General features: G+C 38.2%; 1 protein-coding gene across 2 annotated transcripts in view; it reads left to right on the plus strand.

The window, feature by feature from the left end:
* Positions 1–19,831, plus strand: part of Sas-4 (spindle assembly abnormal 4) — a 202,940-nt gene that overhangs the window by 42,047 nt on the left and 141,062 nt on the right. For both annotated transcript variants that reach the window (XM_067144344.2, XM_067144346.2), the window contains exon 4: positions 8,098–8,721. In XM_067144344.2, the coding sequence (XP_067000445.2) occupies positions 8,098–8,721 (624 nt within the window). The remainder of the gene's footprint in view (positions 1–8,097; positions 8,722–19,831) is intronic.

The raw sequence follows: 19,831 nt of genomic DNA on the forward strand, positions 1-19,831 counted from the left end.
TCTATTCAAAAGTAGAAAGGCAGCAATTTTATATGAAATAAAGCTTTCTAGTGGAGTAAGTATGGCTGAGAAGTTTTCATGGTCTATCAGAACAAAGTAAAGGTTATAATATCATTGTGCAGATTTAAAAGTGTAAGCTCAGTCATTCCAAAAGTAATTGTGTTTTTGGGGGTATGAAGAGAGGAGTGCATCTTTGAATGAATCATTCCCTTCTGTTTATCCAGGAGGCTGTTGTGAGTGATGAGGATTCAAAGTATGGAAAGACTTTGAGGATCTCAGGTCAACAAAGCTAAATAAGTGCAAATGAATTGTATATTTATAGTGCAAAATTAAAAATATGAAATAACAAATCCAGTCTGTATTGAACCTTACCTACCTTCATTAAGAAGAAGCTTCTCAGCGAATGTAATCTAGATCTGAGACTGTGAGTGGTAAGGGACTATGTATTTACCATGCTTTTCTGTGGAATGGAAGGGTGGACTCTAATTCAGGCACTGTGCATGAAGCTGGAAGCCTTAGAAATTTTGGTCTATCTGCAGATGTTATGTATTGTACCAGGAATCGCCAGCGGTCTGGAACATAATTCAGCGTGAGATACTGCGACGTAAACAAAGACACAGCTGGAATTTGTATTGAGAGATCGAGTAACTATGTCACGAGTCCGGCCCCGCATTGTAGGGGACAACGCATCCGCCTGTCACCCGGCGACCCTGGATTTGATTCCTGGCTGGGTCAGGGGTTTTTAATTGTAAATGATGAATATCCCTGGCCTGGGGACTGGGTGTTTGTGTCGTCCTTAACTTTCCTTTCCTCACATTCAACACTTTACACTTCCGCAATTTCCAAATACATGCAGATTCATAGCATATGGTGCAAAGTAGGGGCAAAAGATCTTTCTAGGTCGACACCCCGAATAAATAGCATTAAAAAAACTACGCCACAAACTCCACAGAAGGAACTGACCTTGCTGTGTACAGCGCGTGATTACATGGAAAGGAACATATTTTTTGATATTTTGATCCAGTTAAGCTATCAAATAATGGATTATGTCATTTTGTAGCCCATCATTGAAAGGCAAACATATCCTAATTTCAAGCAAATTGGCCCAGGGATTTACGAGTATTTCCACCTCAAATAAGATCAATTCTGCCATGAGGAGACTGAGTCAGACTTGGCAGGATGGTATAAAAGAACAGCGATTTGCCAAGTAAAAATCAGTTCATAACTCGCAGCGAAGGAACAACACAATGTTGTACACAAATGGCTATGCAGAGGTTCGAACATACGGTAGCTGCCGTGAGTGAGGGTTGCCGGTAAGAACTCTGCCGTAATTGTCGTCAAAAGACTTTTATTCAAAGTGCTACTTATGGACTTAAGAAATTTTTCAAAAATTGAAGTACGAACTTAGTCTTCACAAACTACTAGGAGTATTTCGAGAACGTGTGACAGTAACTTAAACTGTGGAATAATGTATTTGAACTTCAACTCAGTTGAAAGCGAGTGTGTAGAACTTGTACTCACAACAGATTTATTTTTTAACTTGGAACATTTGTAATTTAAAAGCGTGTGCATATTAATGCAGTAAAAGTGCTTAAAGATTCGTATTTAATAAAAGTGTGGATGACTCTAAACAGCATTAAAACATTCGTTGCGGGTGAACAAGACAGTGCCGCATTAGATGATTTCTTCTTCGTAACACTAACTATTTGAATGTACAAACGTTCATGAGTTTAGAACACTTCTACTGTTGTAAATAGACCTTTTCTTCGTGTGTCATACCAATGATTATATTAGAACTGTGTTTTTCCTCTGAACAGTTATTCCATTAAATGAGCTTTTGTAATTTTTCTGTCAGTGTTAAGAACAGTGAGCAAGTGCACATAACAAAATACCGTGCATACTTTTATGAAGTGCAAATGCGAGTTATTTTTTAATATGACACTACTAAGCAATCATAGTCATTTGAACTTTCTTGTGTTCTCTACACTACACAGTGACGTGTGAAATTCTAATGAGTGCCTATTTCTCGTAATGATCATATCTGCCTGCCGCTACATAAGATGAATCTTGAGTCGACGTGGGACATATCAACGAGGGAATGGAACCGTGGTATCAACACAGGATATGGAGCGTGGTGCTATGGTGATGACTTCACGACATTGGCTGCCCATGGTAACAACTTGCTGTTCACTGACCAGCAGCTGTCTACATTTCAGTCCTGAGTTCCAGTAAAAACAGGTGATATGAAGTTCATTTCAAACCACTTTTAAAACAAGTGCATAAAATTCCACAAAAATTAACTTTCTTCTTGCCAAGTGGAATAGTAAAATCAGTGACTTTGTTTAGTAGCTTTACGAACAATTATTACAACGCTCGTTGTAAACTGAAATTTTACTAAATTCTAGTTTGTGTTATTTTCGAAGTGTTAAATTTCCCATACTTATAAAAACTTTTAGGAAGAACGTCACAAACTTTGAAAGTGAAAGAGTATTTATTTTACAGTCAAGGAATATTTATTATTATTTAAAAAGACTGTAGGGAACAAGTAAAATTTATTATTTAAAATGACTGTAGGGAAAACAGTATTGTTATTTTGAATTTGATCTTCAAGTGAAAGGCACTCATTTCAATTAATTTATGGTGACTTAAAAAAGGAATTTTTGTCAAAACATCAAGATAAAGACAATCTTTTGCGGATATCACGTTATTAAATCAGGCAAACATTAAGATGAACTTTATTTTATGTCATGAAAATTTTGTGAAATAACTTGCTTTAATGTTTAAGTAATTTGCCAACAAAACAAATATTTTGTCAAAAGGAGCAGGAATAATAGGAAACAATTGCCCATAAATTTATGGTGATTGAATAAATTGAGTTTTAAGCCCAACTATTATTTTGCTCTGCATAAGCCTCTCTGTACCTACTCCATAAGAGCCATCCACCCCTAAGTGAAGATTCTCATGCCCAGATCTCTGATCATTTCCCGGTACAGTATCTTATGGACAAAAAGAGTGAGGAATACTGAGGTGATGGAAACACTAAACAAGAAGACTGAAGTACTCCTTTCCATCAAGAAGTGGAACTCAAATATTTCGAACATGCAGTGCGGAATGAAAAGTAGAGGATCCTACAGGTGGTGATGTAGGGGAACATCTCAGGACAATGGAGACCTGGCCAAAGAAGAATCTTCTGGCTGAAGAACATGAGGGACTGGTTTGAAGTGAATACGATTTGGTTTATCCATGGGGCAGACTCTGAGATGAGAATAGCCATGATGATCGCCAACCTTCGATAGAAGGCGGCACAGCAAGAAGAAGAAGAGTTGCATATTACCTCAAAGTGCAGGTAAACTTAGGCTTTGTTCATATTATAAAATAAAATTGAAAATGTATGCTTCTGTGCTAGTGCAACGAAATATTCTCCGAAGACCCTCAAGAATGAAGACAGTAAACAGAAGTAAACTTTCCTTTTGAAAGTTTGCATGATAAGGTAAGGAAAACTGGCATAAACTTAGAGTAGAGTTTGGTCACAGCATAAACTCACTTTATGTGAAAGCTGGACAGGTAGCTGCCTCATGTGGAGAGAATGATAGTTGATAGGTAACGTGAACATAGGCCATGTATGGAAACTTAATTTGTAGATTGGTCTGCCTTTCTTCACTTATTCCAGAAGACTTTGCTGCTGATTTCTGGTGATTATCATCCATCTTATTGTGCTTTTCATCCTATAATGTCTGTAAAATCTTTGCCTGGAATGTGTTATAGGAATATCATTACTGTTCAAGTCCAATCAGATAACGGAAAACAGGAATGAAAGTAGGTATCCCTCAATCATTGTACAGGATATGATCGGTAGGCAAGAGAGAGGGGTAAGAGGAGGAGAAGTTGTTGAAGACAGATGGGCTAATGTTTTAAGGTGAAGGAAAAAGGGGACTAAGTCTCCTCATCAGGAAAATTTATAATGTCCAATAATGGACCAGTTATATTGGTATTATGCAGGAGAGGTATCGGTGAGGAATTTACATGGGTCATAGCAGGTAGAACAACATAGAAAAGATGGGAAACTGGAAAGTATTACTGAGGATGGCCAAAGCAAGAGGAAAGGGAAACAGAGTAGAGGATCAGAAGTATGAGGTGTAACAGGGTTGTGGGAGGGAGCGAAGGGCGGAGGAAGTAGGGTTCTGCAACTGTCAGTGGAGTTAAGGGAGGCCAAGAGAGGAGGAAATGTAATGAGGTGGGTGGGATTAAGGCTCTGGTCATGGACAACTAAGGCATGTGGAGAAAGTGTGTGGAGAAAAGGGAAGTAAGGTAGAGTGTTATCCAGGTTGTACATTAAGGTAAATTTTGAGGGAAATAGAAGGGAAGGAGTGTAAGGATAAGGTGGTCATTTTCCATGTTGGTACCAACAACATAAGGCAAGCAGGAATAAGTACTAGCATAGATGGGGATGTGTGGGAGAGGAGATTGCTGCCAGTGGGATACTGTGTAGGAGGAATGCTGACTAGAGGGTGATTGGGGATTTAAATTGGACTGGAGTGGATATGTTGGAAAATTGGAATGAGTTTTGTAGATCATAATGGTGGGTACAAGATAGGAATCTGTGCTCAGATGGCCTTCACTTGAACTATAATATTACATTTAAGTTAGGCGAGTTTGTTTAGAGGGGTAATAGAGAGGTATATTCAGGGAAACAGGGTGGACTAGGGAGCAGTGGTGAGAGTATAGAGAACTGGAAGTCAAAAAGGATGACATAAATTTGTTAGTATTCAACTGTAGAAGTATTGTAAAGAAGGGAATATAATTAAATAATTTCATAAATATATATTTACTAGATATTGTAACAAGAGTTGAATCATGGCTCAGAAGTAATATTATGGATGGGGAAATTTTCTCACAGAACTGGGTGTTTATCCTGGAGATAGGATAGGAATGGTAGGAGCGGGGAGTATTCATACTAATCGTCATTATAATAATTTCTTCACTCCAGCAAGCCGGATGTGGTTGTGTACAAGCCTCCTCCAGTGTGTCCTGTCCATCTACAGATATTGTTCATATATATACAATGCCAGTTTACATGTCTAATTTCAAGGTCCTTGAAAATCTGCTTCTCTCAAACATCATGCGGTCTTAAGTTTTGGTCCCTTCCCTGGAACACTACAGTCAAAGTATGCTTGAGGAGTCCTGTGGGGAGCCATTCTTTTCATGTGACCATTCTATTACAGTATATTCAGTTTTAGATTCATACTGACCGGGCGAGTTGGCTGTGCGTGTAGAGGCGTGTGGCTGTGAGCTTGCATCCGGGAGATAGTAGGTTCGAATCCCACTATCGGCAGCCCTGAAAATGGTTTTCCGTGGTTTCCCATTTTCACACCAGGCAAATGCTGGGGCTGTACCTTAATTAAGGCCACGGCCGCTTCCTTCCAACTCCTAGGCCTTTCCTATCCCTTCGTCGCCATAAGACCTATCTGTGTCGGTGCGACGTAAAGCCCCTAGAAAAAAAAAAAAATTCATACTGATGAATTAATATTTAAGGATGAGAAGCGTGAAATTCTAAGTGTAAGGCTCATATCTAAAAATAATATGCAGCTTGATGTTTTTGGGGGGTTCAGACCTGGCAAGGGTAGGGCTTACGCTGTTGTGAAATTTTTAGAAGTGGGGAAGAACACAGAAAAGAACATGTAGCAGGTGATCTCAATTTACCAAATTTTAACTGTAAAGGTGAAGGTATAGTGATTGACAGCAAGCATAACAAACAAATGGTAAATAAGTCAGTCTAGGAAGGACACCTAGGCAATGTTTTGAGACAGACAGCAGACAATAGTATGGTGATAAAAGAGATGAAAAGTCAAGTTGTAAGTTGCACCATGAGGAAAAGTCCTTCCAGTTCTAAGTACTGAGTTACCAAGCTCGATAGCTGCAGTCGCTTAAGTGCGGCCAGTATCCAGTATTTGGGAGATAATGGGTTCGAACCCCACTGCCAGCAGCCCTGCAGACGGTTTTCCTTGGTTTCCCATTCTCACACCATGCCTTAATTAAGACCACGGCTGCCTTTTTCCCACTCCTAGCCCTTTCCTGTCCCATCGTCACCATAAGACCTATCAGTGTTGGTGCAACGTAAAGCAACTTGTAAAAAAAAAAAAAAAAAAAAAAAAAAATACTGTGTTGAAAGGTTTATAGTACCTCATGAGGATTACTCAAAGTCCTAGGTGTTAATATGAGGAAAGATCTTCATTACGTAAACACTGAGCTCTTCATTACGTAAACACTGAGGTTGTAAATGAAAGTTACATATCTCTCCATATGGTTATGAGGGCATTTAGTGGTTGTAGTAAGGATGTAAATGGGAAGTTAATTGTATATGTCTCTGGTAAGACCCCAATTAGATTAGAGTTTCAGTGTGTGGAACCCACACTAGGATTTCTTAATAAGAGAACTGGAAAAGATCCAAAGGAATGCAGAAGAATTTGTTGTTGGTGAATTATGACAATAGAGTTACGAAAATGTTGGTTACTTTGGGCTGGGAAGACTTGACAGTAGGAGATAAGCTGCTTGACTAAGTGGAGCATGAGTTGGCAAACATGGGTCATTTAGCAGAATCTGGCATTGCTTCCACCTGCTTGTGTCAGGCTCCTTGTCATCTGTCCTATATGACCTGCCTTGGTCAAGTCTTATTCTTTTCTGCCCTGAGGATCTTGGATTGCAACCCACATAAGGAGTCTTTCATTTTCACATCCTTTGTGGACCTCCCCTGTCTTTTGCTGATACCATAATTTTTTGAAGTGTCAAACCTCATACATTTTCCTTCTGATTAGTATAAATAGAGGACGGTTGCCCAGTTGTACTTCCTCTTAAAAACAGTAATTTATCGTCGCCGTAAGACCTATTTGTGTCAGTGCCACTAGCAAAAAAATAAAAACAAATTTCCACCAGCACCACATCCTCTTCTATGGTGCTGCAGCCTTGTAATCCTCCCCTTCTAGATGCCTCCCTGTAAATCTTTCCGCTGCCAGAATCAGATCTCCTCTACAACATCTGACGAGTGTAGTTTGGATCTTCCTGTTTTTTCCTACATCAGTAGATGTTCTGGAAGGTTTGTTTTTCCACATAATTATTTTTTTCATTCTTATGATGGCCCTGGCCATTGTAGTCTATGTATATTTATAAAGGGGACCACATCAGGTTCTTTGAATTTTCCAGTATATAGCTGTGTGAGACCTCTGAATTTCACGTAAATTTCTTAGGTCCAAAGATCTTTATTTACATTTACCTCTAGCATATGTAGGTTATATTTCCCTCCCCGTTTGTCATTGTTCACCTTTCATCTTAAATTATAATTGATCTCAACAATGGCTTACATGGATTACTCTTTTTGTTTTGTTTTTATTTTTTTTGTGATAAGTAGAATTTTCAATAACATTTGTTGATCACAATATAAATTCTTTAATTTTCTTGGTTATATCATTCATATATTTTTCTATCCTGATCTCCTTGCTTTAGTGATCTGCACAAGGTATATGCATACTTGTATGTTCTTCAAAGTTGTACTGTTTTTTCTCAGACTTTTGTCACGAGAGGTACCTTTGTTGTTTCTGGTACTGAATCCTTGCATCCTTATATGTCGGTCATTCCATGCCTTCGTTATAGTGTTTGCTTCTTAACTTTTTCTGATCATGACCATTACATAATTTTTTTTTGTTTCTGGAGAAACTCTTTCTGAGGATGCAAAGTCCAGCAGTTGTTTTGTGATATTTTGGAGGTACTGTATTTGAAGATATTTTGTAAAATGAACAATTAAGATGATTAATTTTAAAAGTATTTTTAGTTTTGTATAGTCTAAGCACATGTTTATATTATTCATAATATCCAGTAAATATGATACATTGAAGTACATTTATCATATATAATTTGTTTGTTAATAATGAATAATATCCAGCTATCATATATAATGCGCACATTTATCAAATTTATCATAAGACAGCTGATGTCTTTGACAAAACTTTTGAGAGGAAATCCATATTGTATTTCAGAGAGCGTCTTGTGAGGGTGCAGAGTCTTAACAGTTGTTTCTTATTCTCTTTTTTTTTTTTTTTTTTTTAGGATACAAGAGACAACAAGAAAGGCAACACCTCTGTTGATGATATTCCCATAAAAACTCCTGTTAAGGATTTCTATCAACTACTTCAGCAAAAGTTAGAGCTAGATAAACCTGTCAACCACTCCAGTAACCTTCCTGAAAAGCCCAAGAGGAAATTTTTGCGTAAAGGGGAAGGTTTGGCTAGGTTCCGGTTGAAACCCGACAGACTAAAGCCGAAAGTGAAAGAGAGAAGTGTAAAGTCTGCAGCATCTAACAACTTGCCACAAATCGTGAAGCCTGGACCTTTGAAATTGGTGAAGTCCACTAGCCTGCCTCCAGTTGGCAGGTCAGAACCTCAGAGACCAATTGCATTAAACAGTGATAAACTAGAAGCCAAGGAAACGTTGGATGTTCGACCTATAAGTGCTCCTGTTCAGTCTGTTGTCAAAAAAACATTGGATGCTCGACCTACAAGTGCTCCGGCTCAGTCTGTTGTCAAGAAAACATTGGATGCTCGACCTACAAGTGCTCCGGCTCAGTCTGTGACAAATGATTACAAAGTATCTAAAATTTTGCCTACGTGGGCTTCGGTATTCAAGTCTGTAAACTCGTCTTGTGACTCACCAGACTTTGAGAAGAAGACAAAAGTAAGTACCTCACTGTTTGATACTGCTTGCTGCATGGCAGATCATCTATTTCCCAATAAATGTAAAATGATTATACATTGGGCCTTCTACAACTGAAATATATTGTGCATTGAAGTCTTGCATGTTGTATTGTCTTTTTAATCTATTGTGAAGTTGTACTTTTATGGCAACCATGTAGTCAGTTCTATCACATTCTAGATAATTTGTGACACTTGTTCTCTTGCACGTGAGATTTTGATCAACAAGACTTGGAGGTAAATTTGTAATTAACTTGTTGTTTATAATGCATGTGGGTATTGTTCTTTTTTCTGCCCTGACAAATTATTAGTAATATTTGCCTTCAACTTTTCATTCTTCCTGTAGTAGATAAATTAATGTTGTGGTGCATTTTATTCAATTGACATTTTCACACAGTTTGTACCTGATATTACTAACTTACTGTAGATGTGTTGAAACATAGAGAATTAGTTGAATATCTCTGCACATCTGTAGATTTACAGTACATGGAATACAATATTCAGGAATTTTGTCAGATCTCCCGTTGTATACTAAAATACGGTACTTGAAACATAGAGAAATAGAAATTTGCTTTTCCTTTTATATTTGGTTCTAAAGTTATGGTACGGTTCAAGGACACTTTATATTTAAGTTGAGGGATTTCTGCTTTGGCTATAGTGCAGGGTGGAGTGGTAGTTTTTTGAGAAATTGTTTTATGTCGCATCAACACAGATAGGTCTTATGGCAATGATGGGAGAGGAAAGGCCTAGGAGTGGGAAGGAAGTGACCGTAGCCTTAATTGAGATACAGCCCCAGAATTTGCCTGCTGTGAAAATGAGAAACCACGGAAAACCATCTTCAGTGCTGCCGACAATGGGGTTCGAACCCACTATCTCCCAGATGCAAAGCAATAGTTTAGTGGAAGGTATTATAATAGGTTCTTTCCAACACGCAGTTTGCTGTCAGTACATGGACGCATCCATATACCGCTCTATACGCATGCACTGACTTCGTATCGGTTCCGGGATTGATACACGATTGGGTTGTGTTGGAATGGATTCTCGTCCATGAACTCCAAGGAATAGCAGTAATGCAATTACTTTACTAACCGGGTGTAATGCCGATATTTTCTCATATTGCCCGTAATGTCTTTTATACCGAGCTCGATAGCTGCAGTCGCTTAAGTACGGCCAGTATCTAGTATTCGGGAGATAGTAGGTTCGAACCCCACTGTCGGCAGCCCTGAAAATGGTTTTCCGTGGTTTCCCATTTTCACACCAGGCAAATGCTGGGTCTGTACCTTAATTAAGGCCACGGCCGCTTCCTTCCCACTCCTAACCCTTCACTGCTCCATCGTCGCCACAAGACCTATCTGTGTCGGTGCGACGTAAAGCAACTAGCAAAAAAAAAAGAAAAAAATGTATTTTATGATGTTCACTTCTGTCATATCGATTTGTAGTATCTTGAGCAACTCCTCGGCTAATGCAGAAATGCACAAAAACTCATTTTAATTATACTGAGGAACAGTTTCTTCTGAAAAATACATTGTATTTCAATTATATTTTGTTTCACCTGGTAGCTTTTGTGCCTTCATGAACTATAGGCCTAACGTAACACAATACATAAATAACTAAAGAAAGATGTTTAATTACCGTCACCTAATTAATTTTCATTTCTTTTTCTTTTGGCGAAAAATAGTATGTCCTCTTCTTCACTGGATGAAGAGTGTAAAAATTCGTCGTCACTATCCATCCTAACCTCAGTAACCAAACAGCTGATTAACTTATTAATGGGAGAAGAGCGCGCAATGTGCATAAAAACAGCTGATTAAGCAACTCAGCGTACAGCAGGAGGCAACGATACAGTGTTTCTGCGCATGTCACAGAAATGTATTTTTCAGTACATGCTTTAGACTGCGGACTAGTTCCGACCACCAGGGATCAATGCGAAGAGTTAGTTGGAACGCCTGACTGCAGTACACGGACGAATACATGAACACAATTTTGACTGTGTTGGAAAGGATTTTTCGTATTGCGCATGCGCAAGGAGACCATGTACTGGTACAGGGACTGTGTTGGAAAGAACCTAATATATTGCTACTGATGGATGAAATTTTTTTCCTGAGAAATGCATAACAAGAACTTTTTCTTTCTTCTTTTTTTTTTTTACATATCTGTCTCAAAAAATCCCTTCCTAACATATGGTTGGTTATATTGTTATACATCTGAGAATATCCTGCTATTCTCCAGAAATTTCTACAGGAAGTAAATGAAGCTGTTAAAGAGGAAACTCCTACTAGAACATATGATGTCTTTTTGTCATCTTTGGCACTGTCTCACAGAGTAGGGAAAGATAGTCTGTTTATTCTCAGCTATAAATTTGAAGTGAATTTGATTTGGGTGACATGTATTGTAAAAGGCTCTGTCAGTTTTCTGGAAGCAAAGAGCACTCTTGACTGCAATGACTCGAAGAAACTAAGAAAACATTCATGTGGTGATATGAAAGAAATTATGAAATAGCATATTTCTGCTTCAGCTTCGTATTTTGTGATCTTTGTGATTCATTGACAGTACATGAGGATATTACCAATGTTTTACTTGCCGAGATCATAACCTTCACCTTTATGGGGAATCTGAACCACAGGGATGTGATTTTTCAATTCAAAAATCCCATGTCCATTAGCTGAGATTCAAAGCAGAGCTGCTGCGGTGAGATGCTAATGACACCACCACACTTGGCTGTCTACTGTAAGGATATTCCAGTCTTTCTTTCTGCCTCCTTAACTCTAGTCTCTGACATTGATGCAAAAATTTTTTGAGTTTCACACTAGCATGTGAGAAGATCAATACTAAGTTAATTAGGTATTTATTTAATTCAGTTTTCTCATGTTACCTCAAGGAATATCATGATCATAGCCATGTGACCTCCACCTTAAATTTTTGTGACTGATGGAAATTTTACCAAGAAATGTGTTATATATCTTTTTTCTGCCTAGCACTTATCCTATCACAATGCAGGCTCCACTTGTTTGCACCTTGACTTCTATTGTCAAGAGTCAGCATCGTCTTGATTAGGATCTCCCATCATGGCCATCTCTTCACATAGTGTGTCATTCTGGTGGTCAGTAGCCAGGAGGGTTGAGATGAGTGCTCTTCTTGAAACCATTTTACTGTCACTATGCAGAACATGTCCATACTATTGCAGTGGAATTTCATGCAGTTCTGCAGTGATTGGTACCAGGTACTTCACCACATGTGTTGCAAACTTCCTGGTTCGTAGCGTGATCCAGCCTACTAAGTCTTTTGTGGCCATCGAAGCATCTTCATCTCCATTACATGCCGTACCTGTTGGTGTCTCCTAGTCTCTGGCCAGCAGTTCATCTTGTGAAGTCTCTCAAAAAGGGAATGAGTCTATGGTATTTTATGTTCCTTGCATTTTCAGTAATATTCTGTCAGACTTAATTTTAATTATTATCAGAATATAATTTACCCCATGTAGACACAAACACTATGAATACCACAACAAATATTATATGTATAGGTTCAGTTGTTTCTGAGAAAAGTTTGGGTACCTGCAAGGAACTTATACAGTACCATGCACTTATTCTTTTTGTGGGGACTGTACAATGCCACTAGACAAATAATGGTCTTATAAACTTTTTATTTCAGGAAGTGTGTTAGCTCCTGATCAAAAGGTACTTCTAGAACTGGACACCACTTCAACCAGGCTTTGTTGACCCCTCACATTTAGAAGTGTACTGCAAGTAATTGAACTCAATTGTTTTGTTGAGGTCAGTGTCATCTATAGTAATTGAGCCATCAGCCTAATTTCCATGTTCAGTGTGCTCATGTCTTTTTTACATTAAATCCCAGTCCATATAACAGTCCAGTTCACCAACTTTGGATCAGTTGTTGTACGTCTTCACAAGATTAATAATCGACCATTGCCTTGCAAAATGGTATTTTCTAAATTCTCTCCTTCTCTCCTAAAAATGTGATTACGGAACTGGAGATAACATTTGCTTCCATGGGATGATAGGTATTTCTTGATGTTCAATTCATCTATATTGGAAGCATTTGCTTACCTTTCTGTCCATCGTGTACTTAGCATATTCTGCCAACACCACATTTTGAAGCCGGTTAGTTTATTGTCACTAGCTTTTGTGGTCCAGGTCTCTCAGCTGTGCAACATGAGGGAGTATCCCAGTTGATTCAATCAAATATCTGGCTCGTGAGCTAGCTTCTCATGCTCGTGGCTGACCTTTCTCAGACAGAGAATGGAGAAAATTAATTGCTTGCCAATCAAATGTTCTATAAGTCGTATGTTGATCCTTCTCAGTAAACCAGGTGTTACTTCACATCTATATATACAAAATAAGAGTTTTGTCTGTACATTGCTCAGGATTTGAAAAGAATGTTATTTCTGTATCGGTCATGTCCGTAGTAACAAGGAAATGCACTTTTTACTTTTCCGTAATTTCTGTATGTATGTACACGCATCACGAGAAAATGGCTGAAAATAATTTAATGAAAATCGGCATGTGAAGTCGGGGGATGAGCCACTACAATCTAGGCTATAAATCATTTTACTCAAGCTGAATGAAATAGTAGCTTAGGGGAAGGCCTAAAATAGAATTTTCAAATATTTATATTATTATTGGTACTGTCAATAAATACTACATAACTAAAGTTATATAGAATTAAATTTCCAATCATTTATGTTATACACTGTTACCATACTGGCTTTGATAACACAGATATTCATGAATTTGTATTTTTGTTGCCAAGTCCATATCAACGCCGAGCCACGAGAAAATGGGTTAACAGAATTTAATAAAAGTCGGTATATAGAGTCGGGGAATAAGAAACTACAGTCTAAGTTATAAACAATTTTATTCACCCGGTATGAAATTGTAGTTTAGGGGAAGGCGCCTAAAATTTAATTTTTAAATACCTATGTTATTGGTCCTATCGAAAAGTACTACATAACAAAAGTTATAGAGAATACAATTTCCGACCATTTATGTTTTATTCAATTTTACCGTACCGACTGTGATAAGAGTGGTATTTAGAGTCAGAAGAAAACTAAATGTGAAGGCCTACAATATTGAAAGTGCATAACATTGATGAACAATAACATTACATTGACCATTGTTTGTGATATTCTTAGTCTCTTATGCTGCCGCTTAACTCCAATAGATGGGATTACTGCTGCATACCGAATATAACAGCCTGACTGAATATTGGTGGGAAATAGCTGGGGAATTAGAAAACTTTCTTCTTTAGCATGTCATTCCTCTTGTTCATACATTTTCTGATACCGTACTGCTGGTACGTAACTCACTGATTCATCATAGCATTCCAGCTATTTGATCCCTACTCTGACAGGCTGTTTTGAATGAGCAGTGTGCACTCTTAAGTCAGAGGCTCGCTTAGTAGTAGTAGCAGCAGCAGCAGCAGTAGTAGTAGTAGTAGTACCGTAGTATGACCTGGTCTAGAATTATAATTTAGGCATATTCCACATTATAGCACCACAATACACTAAAAAATTCAAAACTCAACCGTGAAAAGATCCGTTTCTTAAAAAAAGTTTCTTCCTCTTCACTTTCATTAAATTCTACATTCATTTTATTCAAAATTAGCAGTGAAGATGGGGTTTCTCCTCTGGGTTAGAGGAAAAAATTGCCTTCAAGTCAGATAGATTTTTCCGCCACCAGTGTAGTGAATTGAGATTTTCCGACTTATCGGGCACTCCTGGGAAACAGATTAGTAAAAGGGCATAGTTTTTGCCCTGAGACTCTCCACTATTCGACACTCCACCCCCCTCTGGAAAAAGACTAAGAATGATCACGGATCACGGCTGTCTGCGGCCTGGTCATTCCAGGTGGAACTTTGGACTGTTAGATCGGCAGTGTAGTACTGTTACATGTTACAAATTTCATATTTGGTCCGTATTGAAATGTACGTCAATTTAAGATATTACTAAAATTTACTAGGATCAACCTATTCAATAAAATAGAATTTACAAAAATAGGACTTGCATCCTATTAAATTAAAATTTGAAGGTACATGTTTCGCCCTTTAAAAGGGCATCATCAGCCTTTTTACACTCATACTCATAGATAAAAATCAGGATCCTGATTGTCATGGTAAAAAATATAAATTGAGAATATAAGATTAGAGTGAAATTATACAATGTGAGAAATTGTTATAAGTTCTTAAATAATAATTTAGAATTAAAACTTCATTCAAAATGTTTGCAAAGAAAAATTTTTTTTTTGCGGTTGGTATGATATTACACTAGTAATTTAAAAAATGATTTTGTAAATTAGACAAACTAGGCCTTAACCACATAATAACAGGAAGGTCTATGGCTAAAGTTGCCGTATCAAAGTTCGAGTGAAATTCGGCTGGAAGCAACTTGATTTACATGTTGAAGAGAAGGTTAGTGGAACTTAGTAGCCGCTTGAGATGACATTGAAACTTTCTTGTTGAAAAGTCGTGATGTTTAACTGTAGTATGGCGCTATGTAGATTATAAAGTTGGATCCAACTAATCCATTAGTCTCGTTATTTACGTAGTGGGTTCGCGGTCTCCGTAATCTTGTTGAAGGAGTTTTAAAGAGTTCATAATTGAATGTTGCCGTATCGATCTTTGTTAACTTGTATACTGATAGTTAAATGGGAACATTCTTACTTGTTGTTGGCTGTAGTTTTGAATATAGACTAACTATTGAAGAATATATGGTGAAGAATCTGTAATGAAAAGAGAATGAAAGATATGAAGTTTAGAGGAAAAAACAGTTAATTAGGTGAAATGATGTATATTCAATTACTTACATTCTCGATTTTTGCAGTATGAACTGGTTGTCTGTATGGTTTTGGAACGAGTAACATTTGAATGTCGTGTGTTGTATCTGTGTGGAACTGAGGGAGGGGGGTGTAATGGGGGGAAGGAAATGGGCGGGGCGTTGAGCTTGTGCGCTATTGGCTGTTGAAGATGTGGAATTGAGGAAGAGGGGTGTGATGGAGAAGAGGAGGTGGACGGAGGGTTGAGCTTACGGGCTATTGGTTGTGGAAGATTAGCAGGGGCGGGGATGGAGGGAGTTACCTTTAAGGGGAAGTTGGGATCTTTATTGGAAGTTAGTTTAAGATTTTTAAGGATTTTCTTTAAATTTGGATTTAAAGATTATAATAAATTGGGTAAAGTCTCGTATAAGGGATTTTTTATTTTGACGGGATCATTAAGATTTAGGTCTTTGTTGTAATGTTGATCCAGATATATGTAAATGTTTTCTAATTCGTTCATTAATTTTCCTTTTCCTACTATTTTGATGATTGTTAGGTCCTGTTCGATAGTTGTGAAATGATGACCTGTATCTTTCATATGAGAGCTCATGGCTGAAAATTTATTATGTCTATTGGCATTATAGTGCTCCTGGTATCTAGTAAGGAAGCTCCGGCCTGTTTGCCCAATGTATGATTTTTCACATTGCATGCATTTGAGCCTATATATGCCTGAGTTTGAGTAAATACTATTGTTTATGTTAAGTGTATTGTGATTAAAAAACAAGCTGCGGTTGGTGTTTGTCGTCTTGAAGGCAATGTTAATGTTTTGTTTTTTTAGAGGGTTTGTTGCTTGGTAGCTGTGTGGATTATTGTATGTAAAAGTGGCGAATTTAGATTTTTTAGGTTTGTCCGGGACGAGGTTTGTTGCTAGTTTATATTTGATTTTATTAATTATTCGGTTTATTATTTCTATTTTAAAACAGTTGAATTTTGCTAAGCTTTTAATATAATGAATTTCTGTTTTTGGACTCTTTGGTGATAGTGGGATTTTAAAAACTCTGTAAATTAAAGTGTAAAAAGTAGCTTGTTTATGGGAGTTGGGGTGTATAGATGAATTTTTGATTGTTATTGGAGTGTGGGTGGGTTTTCTGTAAATTTGGAAATCAAATGTGTTCTTGTCGCGTGTTATTGGATCTGTTGACCTCGTCCTCCTTGGTGAACTTGATATTTTGATCAAGGGTGTTTAAAAAATCTAAAATTTCGTTGCTATTGTTGAGATTACTGTCGATTATTGCAAATGTGCCATCTACGTATCTGAGCTACAGGCCGAGTCCTTTTATTTTAGAAGTTATTTTATGGTGTTCTAACGAGTCCATGTATATATCTGCCAAGATGCCTGATAGTTGTTCTTTAGTACGAAGTTTAGAATGTCCATGAATTCGTCTATTTCAGGGGTGCTAAGATTGCTATGTTTGGACAGGTTGTCCTTGATAATGTTTACTGTTTGTTTTGTTGGTACGTTAGAATACATGCTCGTGATATCGTAGGAGCACATGATGTGGTTAGGTAATAAGTTAAATTTCTTTAAAAAATCGAAAAAAAGAATTCATGCAGAAAAATGTTTTGATCACCCAGTGTCTCTGAAAACCATAAAAGTCAACAAGAACAGTAGTACTGTTGGCATGCAGAGTTATGAGCACAGTATTACTATGCCCGAGTGGGCAATAAGGAAAACCCAGAGTAATATCCCAGCTCTTCCTTATTCATGTCAGAAGTATCAACTTTACTTACAGATATTTAACAAAAAGCAACAAGATATCTACATTCCTACTATACAAATATACAAGTCTATTATACAATCACAGATAGAGCAACAATATTCGAGAGCTAGATGATGCTTGCCCAGTATTGGGCGACGTCAATAGCGTTGGGGGAGGCTGCAATCAAGTCTTTCATAGTGCACATTGAAGGACATAAAACACACCGACATAGATGTTGGATCGTCTGCTGCACTCCGCAATCACAAAGTGATGAATCACTTGAGAAGCCCCACTTCCGCAAATGTACTTTTGTTCTGCCGACTTCCGTACGGAGTCTGTTAAGGGCTTTCCATACTGTCCACTTCTCCTGGTGTCCACATGGAAGACTTTCCTTTGGCTCTATCCAGTTGGAAAGGTGGTTGATTCTTTCTTTCCACATTGTGACTCTGGCATTCTCTGCTTTCCCCTCAAGGTTAACTGATGTGCGGAGAAAACTTTTTCTAGATTTTAGCCTCTGTGTGGCTGGGTGGTATCCATAGAGAGGATGTGCTTCTGAAGAAGATGACTGGAGCCTTTCTTTGTTAGCTGCTACCCCCCTACGAATCTCACCGGGAGTAATACCAGCTAAAAGTTGGACCTTCTCAATGGGTGTAGGTTTCAAGCATCCAGTAATGATCCTGCATCTTTCATTTAAGGCGATGTTGACCTGCTTCGTATGAGCTGACCTGTACCAAACCGGGGAGGCATATTCTCCTGCAGAATATCAGAGAGCTGATGTTCTAATTGTTTGTGGTTGTGTTTCCCAATAATAATAATAATGATATTTGCTTTACGTTCCACTAACTACTCTTTTACGGTTTTCGGAGACGCCGAGGTGCCGGAATTTAGTCCCGCAGGAGTTCTTTTACGTGCCAGTAAATCTACCGACACGAGGCTGACGTATTTGAGCACCTTCAAATACCACCGGACTGAGCCAGGATCGAACCTGCCAAGTTGGGGTCAGAAGGCCAGCGCCTTAACCGTTTGAGCCACTCAGCCCGGCTGTGTTCCTTGTTCCTGATAACTTTCTTAGAATGTTGTTTCTGGCAGCTATCTTTTGTTTCAGGTTTTGGCAATGTTTCTTATATGTGAATGTGCGATCCAGCATAACTCCCAGGTACTTTGGTGTAAAGCAGTGTTCCAGTAAGTTCCCCTTCCATAGTACTTTGAGTTTCTGAGAGGCCTGTGCATGCCGCAGATGGAACGCACAAATTTGAGTCTTAGCTGGATTTGGTTTGAGTTGGTTTTTCTCATAATAGGTACCTAGCTCTTCTAATGCAGCAGTTAAAGAGATCTCTGCTTCATCAAAGGTATCAGTTTGAGTAGTAAGTGCAAGGTCATCGGCATAGATAAAGCTTTTAGTAGTTTCTGGTAATGGCTGGTCATTAGTGTAGATGTTGAAAAGAATAGGAACCAGTACACTGCCTTGAGGTAGTCCATTCCTTTGATTCCTCCATCTGCTTCGGCATCTTTGGAATTCGACAAAAAAGCGACGATTTTCCAGGAGAGTAGCTATCATCTTGGTTACCTTGATGTCTGTAATCATTCTATAAAGTTTGTGTAATAATATCCTGTGATTTAATGTATCGTAGGCGGCTGAGAGGTCCACAAAAGCCACACCAGTAATCTTCTTCATTTCAAACCCGTCCTCGATGTGCTGGGTTAGATGTAAAACCTGTGTTGTGCAACTCTTTCCTAGGCGGAAGCCACATTGCTGAGGGATTAGGACTTGTTCTACTACTCCCATTAAGCGATTGAGCAACATTCTTTCCATTATTTTGTATAGGTGGCAGAGTAAGGAGATTGGTCTGAAATTTTTGGGGTTCGAAGGTTCTTTTCCAGGTTTCAGAAATACGATCACCTTGGATTTTCTCCATATTTTTGGAATTTTTAGGGAAGTAAAGCAGTCGTTGAAGAATTTTAAAAGCCATGCCTGTGTGGTTGAACTGAAGTGTTTTATTTGTTCTATTGTGATATCATCTAACCCTGCCGCTTTTCCATTTTTGGTACATTGAATCGTTTTCTGTAATTCCGTTATTTCAAATGGCCGGGATAGGTTACTGGACTTCATTATCTCGCTTTTTAGGATATTATGTTCCATCTTCCTTATTGGGTGATTTGTTTTCCCATTGATGACAAGCTGAATTGCGATTTGGTTTGCCGTAACATTTGCATGGACTGGTCCCTTGGTTGGATCGTTGCTAAGTCGTTTGAGAAGCTTCCAAGACTTTCGGCTATCCCTTAACATGTCTGTTTCCTCCATAAGTTTGATCCAAGCATCTTTCTTTGCCTCTGCAATTGAGGAAAGCAGTTCCCTTCCAGCCGAGATAGTGTCTTTACTTAGTGGATCTTCCTGAAACAGTGAAATATGTGTGTTCATTTGGGCAGCTGTGTCTGAAGTTAGACCTTGTATATAGTTAACTCTGCATCCTCGTGGTATTGAAGCGCGGGAGGCTTTCTTCACAGCTTCAACAAACTGATCATAAAACTTTGGTGTTGGGTGGATATCTGATATTGTTTTATCAAG

The sequence above is a fragment of the Anabrus simplex genome, chromosome 3 (genome assembly GCF_040414725.1).
Source record: "Anabrus simplex isolate iqAnaSimp1 chromosome 3, ASM4041472v1, whole genome shotgun sequence".
NCBI classification, from domain to species: Eukaryota; Metazoa; Arthropoda; class Insecta; order Orthoptera; family Tettigoniidae; genus Anabrus; species Anabrus simplex.